At 41.5% G+C, this 15,757-nt stretch overlaps 1 protein-coding gene across 6 annotated transcripts in view; it reads right to left on the reverse strand.

Annotated features, from left to right (window-relative positions):
- Positions 1-15,757, reverse strand: part of COL12A1 (collagen type XII alpha 1 chain) — a 433,058-nt gene that overhangs the window by 212,555 nt on the left and 204,746 nt on the right. For all 6 annotated transcript variants that reach the window (XM_078648068.1, XM_078648070.1, XM_078648071.1 and 3 more), the window contains 4 exons: positions 13,114-13,256; positions 11,209-11,341; positions 9,972-9,992; positions 6,513-6,655 (listed from right to left, as the gene is read on the reverse strand). In XM_078648068.1, coding sequence (XP_078504194.1) covers positions 6,513-6,655; positions 9,972-9,992; positions 11,209-11,341; positions 13,114-13,256 — 440 coding nt within the window. The remainder of the gene's footprint in view (positions 1-6,512; positions 6,656-9,971; positions 9,993-11,208; positions 11,342-13,113; positions 13,257-15,757) is intronic.

Raw genomic sequence — 15,757 nt, forward strand, 5'->3', positions numbered from 1 at the left:
AGGAGATGTTGCAATGTCCTTCTTCTTAGGATGAGGAGTCAGTGCAGGAGCATCTAGTGGTCTTTTCTTAGATATAAGAGTCATTAGACCAGTCTTAGGATCTTTAAATACAGTCTTTTGCGTAGGGTCTGGGCAGAAAAGGTCCTCTGTAGAGGGTAGATCCTTCGGTGCCGGTGGTTTTTTGGGCACAGAGCTGTGGGCATCTCTTGGCATCGAAACATGTTCCTTGACAGTGTCTTTGGTTGATGGACCATTTGTCTTTTTCGGCTCCGAAGGTTTTTTAGGTTCCGAGGGCTTTCCCGCTGTAAAGCTTTTTTCGGTTCCGTGGGCATTTTTGGTTCCGGAGCGTTTTTCGGCTCCGAAGTGTGGGAGTCGGGTGCTTTGAGTGATAATTTCTTGCTCGTCTCTGAGTGTGGTTTAGGTGCCGAGGAGCCGGTGCCAGTCTTCGACGCCGAGTGCTTAGATGTGGAAGTAGCTGGCGAGGAGGAAGAAGATGGTTTCTTTTTTGGTGCCGGAAGGTGTGCTCCGGCGCCGGGGGTAGGCTGACTCGAGCCCGAGTCGCCTAAAGGCCTATTAGGCTTCTTTGCCGAGCTCGAAGGCGGGGCATGGGAAGCAGTCTCTCGGTGTGTACCCGGGCCCAAAGGCGAGGGTGTGACCAAAGCCTTTTTGGAAGGTGTCGAGGATGGGTCGGGGTCAATGTTCTTGCTTACGACTCTCTCCCCTGGAGTGATGTCCTCGACATCTGAATCTTCAGCGTCGGATTTGCTGTCGACGCCATGTTCTTGCAGTTGTTCTGGGACGGTGACACCCTCTTCGAAGATGTCGTCCGGGATGGAAGCTGACGAGCGAGCCATTGTTCTTCGAGCCCGTCAGTCCCGAATCATCTTCTTGGAGCGGAAAGAGGCACACGCAGAACAGTCTCTGGCCTCGTGCTCCGGTGAGAGGCAAAGATCGCACACCTCATGGAGATCAGTGTGGGGAAACTTCGACCCACATTGAGGACATTTTTTAAATGGCGTCCTCTCCATGTGCTGGAAGATGAGGTCTGGGTAGGCCCGAAGGCATCGTCGACGACCGGAATCAAAGAATTCGGAGTTGAAGAGTAGGATCGATTGGAAACAATACCGTCGGAGTAGTTGCGGATTGCGCGCCGAAGGAAAATCGGTTCCAACACGGAGCGCAGGAAACACATCCGAGCCCGGTGGTGGAAAAAAACAATCTGAGGATGGAGCCGATGCCGATGCGCAATGTGGTCCAAAGGAGCAGTCACCTCTCCCGTTACTTCCAAAGACTTTTGAGGACAAAAACAAACTGCAAACATCCGGGTCCAACACTAGGTGGCGATCTATGAACAGTGTGTAATCTGCAGCTCATTTGCCTCGAACATACAGTCATTGGTCGGTATGCTGCTTCTTTTGTTGATCCTCTTAGACTACTTGTAGTCTCTTTTATCAAATGGAAAAAAAAGAAGTCAAACATTTGTGACTATCCACTGCAAAAACAGTAGCGGGAACACTGATCCAGTGGTCCAGTGCTCCACTGCCCCCCTTCCAGTTCCAATGCATACTTACTGGTAATGCTGCATTAGAGGAGCCAAGTATGCAAGATGATGCTGCTCTCAGACATATTCTTACTCAAAAGACCAGCATGAGTTTCTACACTTCTCGTCAACTTGGGTGTAAAAAATGGGTTTGAGCTTTTGTGTGTTGCCACCTGACTTTGAGTGGCAATGGTTTCAGGAACCCTATCTGCAGTTTATAAATGAAAGCATGTGGTATCAATATAAAGCATCTTTTTGAACCAGCTACTATTATGAAAACTATCACTGTCAATGGTGTCTTTGAGTCAAATATTTGGCACACCATATTATGGGGTCCATATTTAGGTCACTTTTCCATAGGAAGCCATGATGCTAAATATAACCTATTTTAGGAAGTTGTGGATTTCTTGAAAATAGACTATACTGCTGCAGAATAATATTACTTTGAACCTTTTCTGCTCAGTGTGAGAACATTGCCACCCCTCTAAGGTCATTATCTTTCCTGCAACAACCAGTACCCATGTTAATTTTAACATCATTATAACTCTGACATTCCTTTGCTGCATAAAATCATAGAAGAAAACGCAACCTGTCTAATAAGAGTTCTGTCACTCCTGAAATCTTGAAAGTATGAAGGCATTACAGAGGTGCGCACACTCACCCAACATACCCACCCACCTTAACACACACATACACACTATGCGCTGAGCACACAATAGCATTTCAGGTGAAGCAATTCAGGTTTAAGTTACTCTCACTGCATTAAACATATTGGGCACATTTCCTTAAGAGTTTGCAATGAGTAGGTGTAACCTGGTCTGGTATCTGCAGGCCTTACACCTGGATTTCAGAAGAGAGGCATGTAAAATCTAGGAAATTCAAAGTAAAAACGCGGTGAATTGGGTCCATTATCTGTAAGTGATTAGTTGCTTCTTCGTAATAGGGTCAGTCGATATCAAATTCCAAAAATTATGATAAAATAATGGTATTTTTGCAGTTTAGTCAATTAAATATATATATATATATATATATATATATATATATATATATATATATATATTTAATTAATTAAATATAAATCTTTAAAGAAAATTTGTGTCAATATTAGTGAAAGATGTATTTGGTGTTAGATGTCCACCTTCAAGAGAAGCTGTCGTCGTAGGGCATTGTGACTTTTCCATGAACAAGCGCAACCTTTTCTACACAACAGTCTTCCAACTCTACTCCATTCAACCATATTTTCACTGTAGGCATGATCTTAGTGTCTATAAACATTTCTGGGATAAGCAAACCGCTTCTTTTCTCCAAAAATCTCATGATTAAAAATAAAAGATCATGTTGAAGGTATTAAAGGAGCAGAACCTAACTACATGTTTTAATTTGAGTGAACCCATGCTGCAAAGGCTGTCAAAAGTCAGTTTGGGAGGGAATATCTTTTCTGGTCTTGGAAGGCTCTGCACAGTAATTATGAGCAGCATTTGGAATGCTGAAAATGCCATTTCCAGCTGTCAAGTCCCAGCATGTGTCTCGTCTCACTAACTGTTTGAATCCTCTTCAGTTCTTTAAAGATGATGAAAGGACGGAAAGCTTGTTTGTGGTTTACAGAAACATGAGTTTTGACATGCAATCAGTACCTAAAAGTGATTCACTTTGCATCATAGGCAATATAAGGCACTCACTCAACTGAAAGCTCTTCAAGTGCTGGCTTAGAAACAGAAACACTTCCAAATGTTCCATACATTGCAAGCCCCCCCCTGAAGGCTGAGCGTGAGAAGTAATATTAGAAAGGGGAGACATGTATCTACAAATACTATGTCGGACCTGCACAATGCCACAGTGTCATATACATGAACCTAACAAACTTGGTGCAATCAATTCATTTGGACTCAGGTGGGCACTATGGTATAGGACTCTTCTAAATCTTCTAAACGTGCAAGACCAATATATTCAGATGCCAGTCCTTGAGAAACGAACTCTCTCATCCTTTACTGTACAACTTTGCGCCAATTCTATATTTAAATACCAAAAATGCCTGACGTTTGGCTGGCATGTGAAGATATGTTTGTTCCAAGAAAAGCCTCACCCAATGAAAAAAGGATTAGCTCCGACTGCTGTAAGATATTTGTCCCTAATCTCCGCCCACACAGCAGTTGCACCCTTTCTCTGCAGAGTATTCCTTTGCCCATAGATTTGAGTGTTGCAAATTCAATAGTATATGGGAGGGATCCTCTTCAAATGTCTTCGATGTGTATTTGAAGCAGCCTCACCAATAGGATAATATTGAAAATTAAAAATCCACTGGTGTTGTTTGTTAGATGATGGTGTGGGTGATTATCGCCAAAAAGGTGTATTCAGCAACAATAGGATTTTATGACTACAATCTGGTCATACAAATGTTATTTCAAACGACAGTCCATATATCTTTTATGATAACAAGATGAAATTCCTTGGTGGTTAGGAAGTTCAACATGGTGAACAAACATAACATTGATGTAATATCATGCATCTTTTCTAGATATGAAACTCAGGCTGAAATGCTCAGAGCAAAGAACAAAAGAGAACAGGCCCACCTAACTCCATAGCCAGAATGTGTGACAGTCACTGAAAGGCTGCCTTTTGTGATAAAAGACCATTTTGTGTAAGAAATCGGATCCAGAGGAGTGCAATCTGGGTTTTTTCAACCGTTAGAATATGACTTGCAGAGAAGGAGATGGCTTTCTGTTTGCCTATATTTTGGGTCACTATGTAAAAATAATCAGGTCTTTCAAACATGAGTGCGCTTCACCTTCTATCCAAAAAGGAATGCCTTTGGGAGTTTGTGGGTCTCCATGTTTTTCCTATGGTCTGCTGCACGGTATTTTTATAAACATTTTGGCGATTGAACATAGAGTAAATTACTTGTCAATTACTATTCAGGGTTTTATTTTTAAATTAATTTTTGTTGTCCAAAGGTTTCACACTCTTTCTGATCTTAAAATATTACAAATGCTTTTGTTATATTTTGATTAGAGATGGTTTTAATAACCTCTAGAGAATAAGAATTTTGGAATGATGAGGTTAGAAATCAGCAGAACAGCCCTGGCTAAGCTCCGTTGTTTATTTCAAAACATATGAGTAGAGTTCAGCTAGACAAAACCACAGGGCAAAATTGCGAAGTTTGCATTGTACTTGGTAAATGTTCTTGTATTTTAATAGTACTGGGCTAAGGCTCATTTGTAGAAAAACATGTAATGCACATGCCTCGTGAAAATACTCCATGCAACTGTGTATCATATAGGTTGGAGGCTAGATGTTGTTTAAATTTAATGTAAACCTCTACAGGAAAAATTCAAAGTGTCTTTTCCCCACCTGTTAACTGGTGTATTTGGTGCTTTTGTGTCCCTTTATCCTATTTGTAAGGAAATGCCTCTTTTTGTATGGCCACCCCTAAGTTTTTCAACCGTGCTGCTGTTTCTTCAACTCTGAGAGCACACTGATGCCTCTGTCAGTGCCCTGACCTTAAAGTGTCTGTCGAATTGGCTGTACCCAACTAGAGATATCTAACTTACCCACGGGTCTCTAATGAATAGCACCTTTGTGCCCAGGGCATGTAAAATAAAGTGGTTCCCATAGGTCTTGAAGCATTGACTATGCCACCCTGGAGGTCACCCAAGTATAACAAGTCCCCCAGTCCGCCACTTCAGGCTGGTAAAGCTGTTGAGCCCTGCTAGCCTGACTTTGCCATTGAAAGCAATGACAAAGTCACCTTTTCCTGTGGACATGTGTGTAAGTCACCCCTCTGGTAGGCCTAACAAGCAACAAATGACACAGGCAGGACATGTACTTTACATGTCCTGACAGTACGAAACGAAAAACAACCGTTTTTACTTTGGAAAGACTTAGTCACCCAAATGGAGAGTAAGGGTAACACACTGACCCCCTCAGTGGTACTAACCTCTGAACGGTGCAACCAAAGGGAGCACTTCAAGGTGTCAAACAACTTGTTACATTAAGCCCGACTTGAACCTCAAGTCGAAACTAATGTAACTTATTGCAGTGAGCAGCTTTAGCAAAGTTGACACTTTGTTGCCTATAATTCTCCTGCACCTTCCCAGGAGCACATGGAGCCTGCTCCACGAGGCAGCTTTGCCATCTTGGGCAAGCCCGGGCCAAGCAATGGGTGTTTCCCTGGGAGGGTGGAAGAGTGGGGGGCCGATTTTGTTAACGGGGGACAGTTTTATAGCAGTGCAACAGTTTTAAAAGCACTGCAAAGTTCCTTGTATATTCAGCAGTTTTCAGGCAACAATAAAAGTGTCAGGTTAACTCTGGTGATTAATGTAACTGCTGGAGAGAGATTGGAGTTTTGTCTAGTGGCAGTTTTGACTCCTCATTGGTAGCGCAGAGGGTTAATATGCTGCTGCAAAGAATGTGTGCCTTGCATAACAAAGAACGATATTTTATTTGCATAGCTCAGTGGGTTACTGCTTTTGTCACAGAGATTATTTTGTTACTGTGCAGTTCATAAGTTACAATTGTAATCTAGCACAGTGAGCTAGATATAAGATGGCTATGATAAAGCACATTGTAGAGTCCAAAGAAACAATCAGTTTCCCTCTCTTTCTTACTGTTTGTGGTTTTGGTCTATAAAAACATAATTCCTTCAGAAATCTTCCTAATATGTCTCTAGTCTAAGATCATGCTTAGGATGCCAGTATCAAAAGACCCTGCTTAAGGTGAGTAAAGGAGACAAATGCATCATAAGCTTCTCAAGTGTTAATATGATGATGCTAAACTGGGTACAAAATTAGGTTAACTATTTGCGCCTCAATTGGATTAGCATGCACATTGTGTTAATTGTTGTGAAAACTATTGCCCAGAGTAATGTACACATAAGATTTGAACATTGTGCAATATCGAGATTTGTTTAGGTAGCTGTCACCCCAAAAAATATCATTCCAATAATTAAATCTCTATGAAGTTAAGCATGTATTACCGTTAGTTCTGGCCCGACACCCACTGAAGGTTGGTAAGCAATGTTGTATCTCTGCACCCGACCAGTGGCATGATCCCACTTCACAGTCAAACTACTGGATGTTGCATCGTACACTTGCAGGTTACGTGGTCCACTCTTTGGAACTATAATAAAGTTAATGAAAAGAATTGGTGTCACAAAATTCAGATAAAGACATAAACATGCATTTAGTGATAAAACTGAATCTGAATATACGGAATAAAACACGGATTGGGCTTTGAAAAAATAAGTAAGGAGGTGGAGAGGTACATGTGGAAGAGCGATAGGAATGGAAGGAGGTAAAAGGAAAGGACAGAAGGACAAAGTAAAGAAATGGAAGGAAGAACACAGGAACGCATGTTGAAAAAATGAAAAATATAGGATAGTAGGGTAACTAGTATGTAAGGAAAGAAAGAAGAGAGATATTGAAAAGTATCTTGGCAAATATGAAGTAATATGAAAGGAAAAGGCAGGGAATATGTGAAATAAATGGTATTGTTTGAGAAATTCATCATAAAATCATGTGCTGTTCACTTACGTGCAACTGAGGTGACACTAAGAGGACAATGAATTACCTTTGGGTTGGATAACATTATGATTGTACATTAGACGAAAAATACTTAATGCACAAGGCTTGTGTTTGTAGGGGAAGAGTTTAACTTTTTGTTGACAGGCATAAGGTTAGGGGTTATCAGGACTGTAGATGGTAGGACATTCCATAATGTACATAGTCTTTGGGGACACACCAAGGTGAATGTGATGGAGTGTTACGTTAAATGAAGCTTACTCTATTGATACACACTGCAAACGTAATCATCTTTATAATTTGGTATGTCTAAACTCTTGGATTTTGGTCATGTGGGATTTTATTTGCCTTTGGCTGGTGTATGTGATGGGTTGTAGAACCATCAAGGCTATCCTAAGGTTATGGAGGTTCTGATTCAGCACACTGTGATTTTCAGGAGTATTCAACCACAAAGTGAAACACCATCCTAGTAATCTTGATGATGTTATGACCAGAAATAAGTGATAACCAGGGAGAAACGAGCAGCTTGAGACACACTAGCCAAATATCTTGTGGAGAATAACATGGAGAAACGTTGACAGGTATTAGTAGGTAAGCAGAGGATGTTAAGTCTGGTCCTGACTAATGTTGCCTCAAATTTAATTCATACATGTGCAGCAAGAAAAACTCTTTGTGCACGCTCCCCATGTCAAAACTCCTTCTGGGTAAGCTAGGTGTTGGAGTGAGAGCAAGATACTAGTGGTCTGACTAGGCCATTTTTATCCTAGAGCAAAATTGTGCCATTGTAAGGTACTGAAAGCAAAATGTTTGCGAAAACATATTATATTGTATGCAAATAACTTGACACAATATAAAATAAGCACAATCCCTTCCGAATGGCAAACTGTTTTGAGTTTCATACCCATTAAACATTTATTTATCACATAGCTTTAGCTCTGTTACCAAAAAGTTCACTTTCCCAATATGGCTGGCTACGATTCACAGAAAAATAATACATTCTTAAAATGTACACAGCAAAAGTAACAAATCATATTTTATTTAGCCCACATCATGAACTGAATATATCTTGGTGTATTACGCATTAGCATGTTCATGGAGCCCATGGTCTCTGAGCAATGTCATCAGTGGTGACGTATAAATGCCAAAGAACAGAGCTCCAAAGATCTACATAAAGCACATTTGACCCGTTCCCCCATTATATATCTCTGCGATTTATTTGTTGGACTGCAGAGAGTTCATCGTTCACCCATACATCACGTGGGTACGATGTTGATGGGGAAATAGGGCATTGTGCACAATATGCAGTGGAATGGAAATTTGGATTGCATTGTTTATTTTATGTGCCTATTTGGATGGTTTAGAGTCTGAAGGGGTAAATTTGAGGTGAGTAACTGATTGGGCACTCACTGTATAGCATGTATGTATGTGTCTTCATAGTGTACTCTGTAGGAGCTCAAAGGGAGGATGTAATCACCCTACAGCCCCCCAAACAGGACCGCATCATAAAATCCTAATAATATTCAGCCTTATCCCTGAGCACACACTTGTTGTACCAAATACCATTAATTAGGTTATTTCAATACAAATGCAATCAATATTTATTGGTTTCTTCATTTTCCAACTTCATTCAGCCTTTAACCAGCCTTTAGCCAACAAGTATTTTGTCGATTGGGGTGTTTCCCTCGACTTCATCAGGGCTGTATTCCTGGCAAGTCGCTTGGTAATATCTCTGTGCCGGTTCTAATTCTGACCACTATTGTGGTATCAAAAGTGCTGCACCTTATTTCATATATCTCTTGTTCTTAATACAGATATGTTGCCCGTGTATCTTCCAATCTAGAAGGCGAAGAGATACATCAAATAAGGTGCGGCGCTTTTGATACCACAATAGTTAACTGGACTATTTGGATGGTATTCAGAAATGATTTGTTTTCCGCCGTGAGTGTATCCCCTTTTAGTATTCAAGATTAAGTTCTTCTATTCTTGTCAAAACATTGTGCTTTGTTGCTATCATATTCTGAGACACTGCTCAGTCACCCTGATTACAGATACACTACTGACAGATAACTCTACAAAGAAGCATCAAGGTTAGAAGCGCCTTCAGGATTATTTACTTAAGTGTCCACATTCAATGAACAGTTGTGCTTATGGACATATAATAAAGATGCGAGTGAGAAGGGAAGAGCTCTTCGATTGGTTTTCTCTAAAGTAGGATGTCTCTGGCCAAGCCAGAGTGAATGGAAGAAGTGAGATGCAATTAATTTCTCATCTTCTCATCATCAATATTGTGTGTTCTGAAAAGGAGAGACACAAATACCTGATATTGCCCATTGAATGTTTTTCATATGGTTCCCAAGACAGCAACACCACACACCACACCCCGGTAAAGCATAATTGCCAGCTTTGATAGCACACTCTACTAGGTGTAGGATACAGGAGAAATATTGTCACTACAGATCAAAATCAAACCCTTACTGAAGGAAGTTGGAGTGAGGCATGATGGCATGGAGTGAGCTGTGATGAGGGTGTAGTTGGGTTTGGGTTGTGTATCATGTGGGTGAGGCAGCAGTGATGTTTAGTGCTAAGAGATTTCAAAACATAGAGATAGAAACTAGCTACTGAGAAATGTGTTGCCATTCTGGAAATGAGGCAATGTGATATATCCCCCTGATGGTCTAAACTAAATACCTGTTTATCACATTAATATCTTACCTTCAGATAACGTGTTATTATGAAATAATATTACACAGCAAGTGTTCTAAGGCAAAGCATGTAATTAAATATATCTATAAATGTTACATGCTTTTGGCTCAGCCATGCGTTGAGCAAACATAGTTGAGTTAAATCTTGGGCGTGATTCCAGGGTGCAAAAGGTAACAGACGCTTTAAAGGGTGTTTCTATGTCACGTTCTCACCTGGAGTTGTAGTCGCTGGTACTGTGGAAAAAAAGAATAGAAACGTTTGATCAAAATTCTGAGAATGCGTGCCGCTCTAATATTTTAAATGACAAAAACCCTAAGAGGAAACGTGCAAAATACAATGATAATACAACAGAGTAGCCCAATTCTATTTCCTCTTTGACAGACTCACCTAGTGAGCACACAGCAATGGCAATGAACATATGTATTGGGTATGCCAACAACTACTTTTTCAGGGATGCTTGTTTTCAGAAGAAACACTACAAGCACATAGGATTCAACTCACTAAAGCGATCTGCGTTACTTGTCATAAACACTTCTGCAAGAGAAAATCGACTTTGCTGTTTCCTAATTACTATTAGCAAATAATAGAATTTCTCTTTATGTGGAGAGGAACCATCATTTCCATGTCTACAGAAGTGCCAAGTGCGTACATATACAAGGATATAACATAGGTAATGCGGAAGCTGTACAGAATAGGGACGAACAGGGGAGTTAGGTTAGGGGTAGCAGTCTGAGGCTATAATTAGGGATAAATGATGTGCAATTATAAAAGCTGCGATAGCGCTATGAGGATACAAGAAGTGTCTGAGGCACTAGGGGTATCTTGGCAGTAGAAGTAGGGAGTCGGCAGGAGTAAACAGTTGAACGAGTAAGGGGGTTCACAATGGGTTAAGATGAGTGATGAAGAAAGAGAAACAACGAGAGAGTGGGCGGGGGAAAGTGGAAGTTTGTAAATGGAGGAAATTCTTGCATTAAAAGGGAATCTTAGAGATCCTGGAGAAAAAAAAGACTGCATGGAATTTGTTCGGCGTGAAGGGTCTCCAACAGGATGGATTTGAAATCCAGGGAATTCTATTCATTTGAAAGAAATTAAGGAAGTAGGGGGCATATTATCAAGAACAGGCGATAAAATTATCGCCGCTTTATCGGCAGGAAAATGCCACTAAAGCGGCGATAATGGGCTTGATAATATGTCCTTGTGAATTCCCATAGCAGCCCAGGTTCCGGTGTTAACCTGGGCTGCTATGGGAATTCACAAGGACATATTATCAAGCCCATTTTCGCCGCTTTAGCGGCAGTTTCCTGCCGATAAAGCGGCCATAATTTTATCGCCTGTTCTTGATAATATGACCAAAAGATCTATCTGATCAGCAGTGTTAAATAGAAATCTTGCATTTTATTAGACTCTCTTGTCTAGCAAGATTATGCCACCCAGTGAATTAATACTCACATGTTCTCTCGGTGCCAGTAAGATCTTCGCTTTCTGACTCATCTGGATAGATTGCAGTAACAGCAACCAGGTAGGACGTGTCGGAATCCAGGTTTTCAAATACCATACTATTTTTATCACCGTCAACAATCGTCTGAGAAAAAGCAAAGTAGCACATTTAGGAAGGTCAATTGTTTATTTCTATTAGAATCGTTGCATGAAACTGCTACCTGTTTGTTCATTAGAATTATCAATTGAACTGCAGCATTCAAAAGTGATTTCCGCTCAATCGATGTTGATTTTAGCAAAAGCCCTTCCCCCTCAATCCTACAACATTACTGGGACATTTGACTTGTTTTAGGCCGATTATAATCTTTTGTTTGAGCAGAACCCTGTCGTTCAGCAGTGAACCCGTGAAAAAGAGGGCTCCAAGCGTGAGGCTCGTAAATCGATGGCACATATTCACAATCCTTGGTTTTAAGTCTATGATTGTCTTCATCCAAAAGAGCATTTTGCACGGTCTGTGCCAGAAGCCTGTATCACGACCTGCAGAAAGGGGGTCCATAGCAGGAACGGTTTAGGGCAGCGTGACTGGTGCAGCCGCACTGGGCGCCAACCTGAAGGGGAGCGCTGAAGTCAGTGGGGACGCTGTGTTTAGCAATAACTTATGATTTAAAAGCAGCTGATCCTGCTAGAGAGATAGATCCGAGTTTTTTCTAGGGGCAGTTTTGACTCACCATAAAGTAGCGCAGATGGTTAATATGCATGTTGCAAAGAACAGCTCTGTATTTTATTTAGACATGGATAGCTGACTGGATTAGTAAAGCCAGCATTTACCAGCGCTTTAAAATAAATTAAATGTATGCGAGAGAGGGGTTATGGATAGATAAGGTGCCCTTTTACTAGGTGGTAGTGGGGGAATCTGAGGAGTAGGTCGGGGGGGCACAAAAAAAGGTTGTCACACCGGGTGCCATCAGCGCTAAAGCCGGCGTTGAGCCATATTTTATGACTGTTGGTCACTTCAGAGAACTAGTCTTTGCTGGTGCCCAAATGCAAGAATAATGCTGCCAACACAGCCAGTCACTGAAAAGCCTGGGTTGAGGTGGCAGTAGGCACAGCCATTTACAAGGAGGTACAAGCAAGGAGTGTCTGCCATCAGAGCATGCCTCATATATTGACAACAACAAAAAAATACTACATGGGGTATTGTCAATGGCCTTACATGATTGGCATATTCCCTGGGCGATAATACAGAGGAGTATAGGAAATTTAAGGTGCGAGGCATAACTACTTAATGTTTTAAAATACTCCCCTATAAGTACAGGACTGGTTCAACTCCATTGACTCCCTATCAAGCATAGAGTATCCTTTAAAGCACTTTGCTTTTGCTATAAATTTTGAATCAGAGAGGTCGACGCTTCCTATTTTCTTGGATTACATCCTACCTTCCGAACAGACACCTAAGGTCCTCTGGGACAGCGATGACTGTGATCCCTAGAGTCAATACAATGAGTCTGGGAGGTAGCACTTTCAGTTTTCGTGCTACCAGACACTGGAATTCTATGCCTTTGGATCTCAGAATGGAGCCATCAGAGGTTCAGTTCCTAAAAAACAGAAGACCTGGCTTTTTTAGGCAAAAATGAGCGCCTCAGACTAGGTAGGCTACACTGAACGTAACCCAGAGCAGGACAAACAGGCCCCCAGTGGTGGAATCTCAGCATGGGGACACTCCATTTGGAGTAACCAAGCACTCTATAAAGTCCCTAACATAACATAACAGATTTGCCAAGTCAAACAGGGGTCTTTGATCGAGATACAAATCTGGTGAAGTAATAACTACTTGTTACACTAAAATCCACTTCTAGTTACTGAAAAATCTAATTTCTTACTGTGCCTGGAAAGTAATAACAAAGACAACTTTCATACATCAAGTTTCTTTTGCGCGTTGCCAACGGGTTCCCAGGATATCCTGTACAGAGCCACGTCTGGTGCACCATGGTCCCATGTTCCCCGGAAACTGTTCATTGTTACTTCAGAGAACCTTAGATTCTGTGGTGCTGGTACAGGATCTAATAGGAAGAAACATTTAAACAACATAAGGAGGATTGTGAACAGCTCACCGAGGAAAGAAGAAAACCAAGATCCCATATCTAATCATTTAAAGGAGACAGGCACTGGAGATATTTCGTTAATATTTTGTGGCTATTTTAATCATCTGCAGGTTTGATCTCTGTACAAAAGAACAATAGGAACAGCTAAAAGTAAATAATATTGAGAGTGGGAATAACACATAATTGTGTGTGGAATAATCATGCGGAATTACCCATGAGTTCCACGAGATTATATGTTTATGGAATTATGCAAGAAGAGTAATTCTGCATGAAGTGCTATTTCTTAGCACAAAGGCCCCCTCGCATCCATAATGGAAGCAAGGATGCATTTATGTGCTAAAAATAGCGCTAAATGCAGCAGAACACAACGAGCAAGCGGGAGCGACCACTCACTAAATGTACTCATGGGGTAGAATGTTTCCCTCTTACTCCCAGCATTTAGAGCTATTTTCTTAACACAAAATGCACCCTCTCGTCCAAAATGGACATGAGGATGTATTTTTGCACTAAGAAATAGTGCAATGTACAGCAGAACACATTTAGCTAGCGTGACCTGCCACTCATGCTTGCTAAATGTGCTCTCCGGTCGGATTTTCTCCCCAGAATTATGTGAGCAGGAGTAATCGTGTAATTATTGATAATTCTGCATCAAAGAGCCAGGTGAAACTTTTCCCATTACTTTGGCTTAATTGAAATTCCTTCCAGGCCTAAATAATAAGTGCATTTATTTTGGTTTACAGGGTCATGTGAGATCAACACCTCTCAACAAAACTGGCCAAAATCCAGGCTCACAATTTACCTATTCAAAAATGTTTTGATGAATGGACAACAATCAATGAGATAACACTAACTACAGTGCATTCTTGCATTTGTCCACTCACCCCTCCTACTATATTAAAAGACAAGGGCACACCCTTCATCCCATACTGGACTTTCATTATCAACAAGTTATGGTGTGAAGGTGAGGTCCTTGGCTGTCTAAGATTGCCCAGTTTGGCCCATTATTAAGCAAGCAAGTGCAGAGATGGACAGTGACAGCTCATCCGCTAAGGCGAACGAGTGTCGCCGCACTGTCTTTTCCAGGAATATATCTTTTAATTTTTTTTCTTTTTGCGAGGCAGCTTTGAGACTCCAAGGCGCGGTGGGGTTGGGTTTACAGAGCAGCCAAGGAGTAGTTTTCCCCCACTCTCAAGTGCGCATTGACTTTTTGGCTGGCGCTCTCGGACTGCCCAAACCAGTCATGCGCACTTTCCCTCTTCTCCACCCAAGCTGCATTATAGCCTGAGTGGAGAACATGCCCAGGCCCCCATGCCCCATCTGAGCACTGAGCCACAGTGCTTACACCAATTAGAACACTGTATTGCAGCATTGCGATTGGCTCAGGGGAGCCTGGGTGCTTCCAGGCTGCTTCCTGTTCCTGCCGGCGGGAGGAGGACATATGCGACCAGCAGGAGCGGCCAGGAGGATGCAGCAAACAGGTAAGTTAAAGATTTTTTTTAATTTAACCTGCTGCCCCCCTCCCCTGCCGCTGACCCTCCACCCCCGATCTGTGCCAGCGACTGCTGGTGATGGGAGACCTTTGTCCAGTTTTGAGCCTACCTTGTTTGGCTAAAGCAATAGAAAACCATGTTCATCTCACCTCAAGCAATTTATTTCAGAGAATGACTTATTTCATGAACTACAGCATGGCCTCAGAATAGGCTGCAGCATTGAGACAACTATACTTCAATTAACTGTCAATGAACTATGCAATCATGATAGTGGTGACTCTTGCCTCTTTGCTCTCAGTGACTTATCATTGGTGTTTGATAACTAAGTCAACTAACTCCTTTGAAAAAACATCAGTGAATGTGAAAGGGTAGTACAGTCTATAGTTAGTTTGTATTATTTGTAAATTACTATGTCTTTTTAACTATTTTATATAAATTGAAGCAACTTATTTGGGTTCTCTTGTGAAAAATATGGTGTTGCACAATGTTTGCATGAGGATATAACTTTTAATCATGGCATGTGTTAGACCTGGCATCTTTTGGCAGGGTTTCCCCGTCTTTTTGCTTCTGGTCTCCTGTTTTTCACTGTGTGCTGAACTTCGTTTTTGCTTGTTTTAGGACTTTAGGTACTTTACAACTGCTGACCAGAACTACAGTGTATGTGCTCTTTGTCTAAATTGCAATTGCATTTGGTTTCTCCATGATTGGCTTATTGATTTACTAAGAAGTCCGTAGTACAGTGCACTGTGTGTGCCCAGGGCCTGTAAATCAAATGCTACTAGTGGGCTGATTGTGCCACCCACCAGCCCTTCAAACATGTCTCAAGCCTGCCACTGCAGAGCCTGTGTGCGCTGTTTTTTTAAACTACAATTTCGACCTGGCAAGTGCACCTACTTGCCAGGCCCAAACCTTCCCTTGTACTACATGTAAGGCACCACTAAAGCAGGCCTTAGGTAGCCCCGTGGCAGG

The sequence above is a fragment of the Lissotriton helveticus genome, chromosome 6 (genome assembly GCF_964261635.1).
Source record: "Lissotriton helveticus chromosome 6, aLisHel1.1, whole genome shotgun sequence".
Taxonomy (NCBI): Eukaryota; Metazoa; Chordata; class Amphibia; order Caudata; family Salamandridae; genus Lissotriton; species Lissotriton helveticus.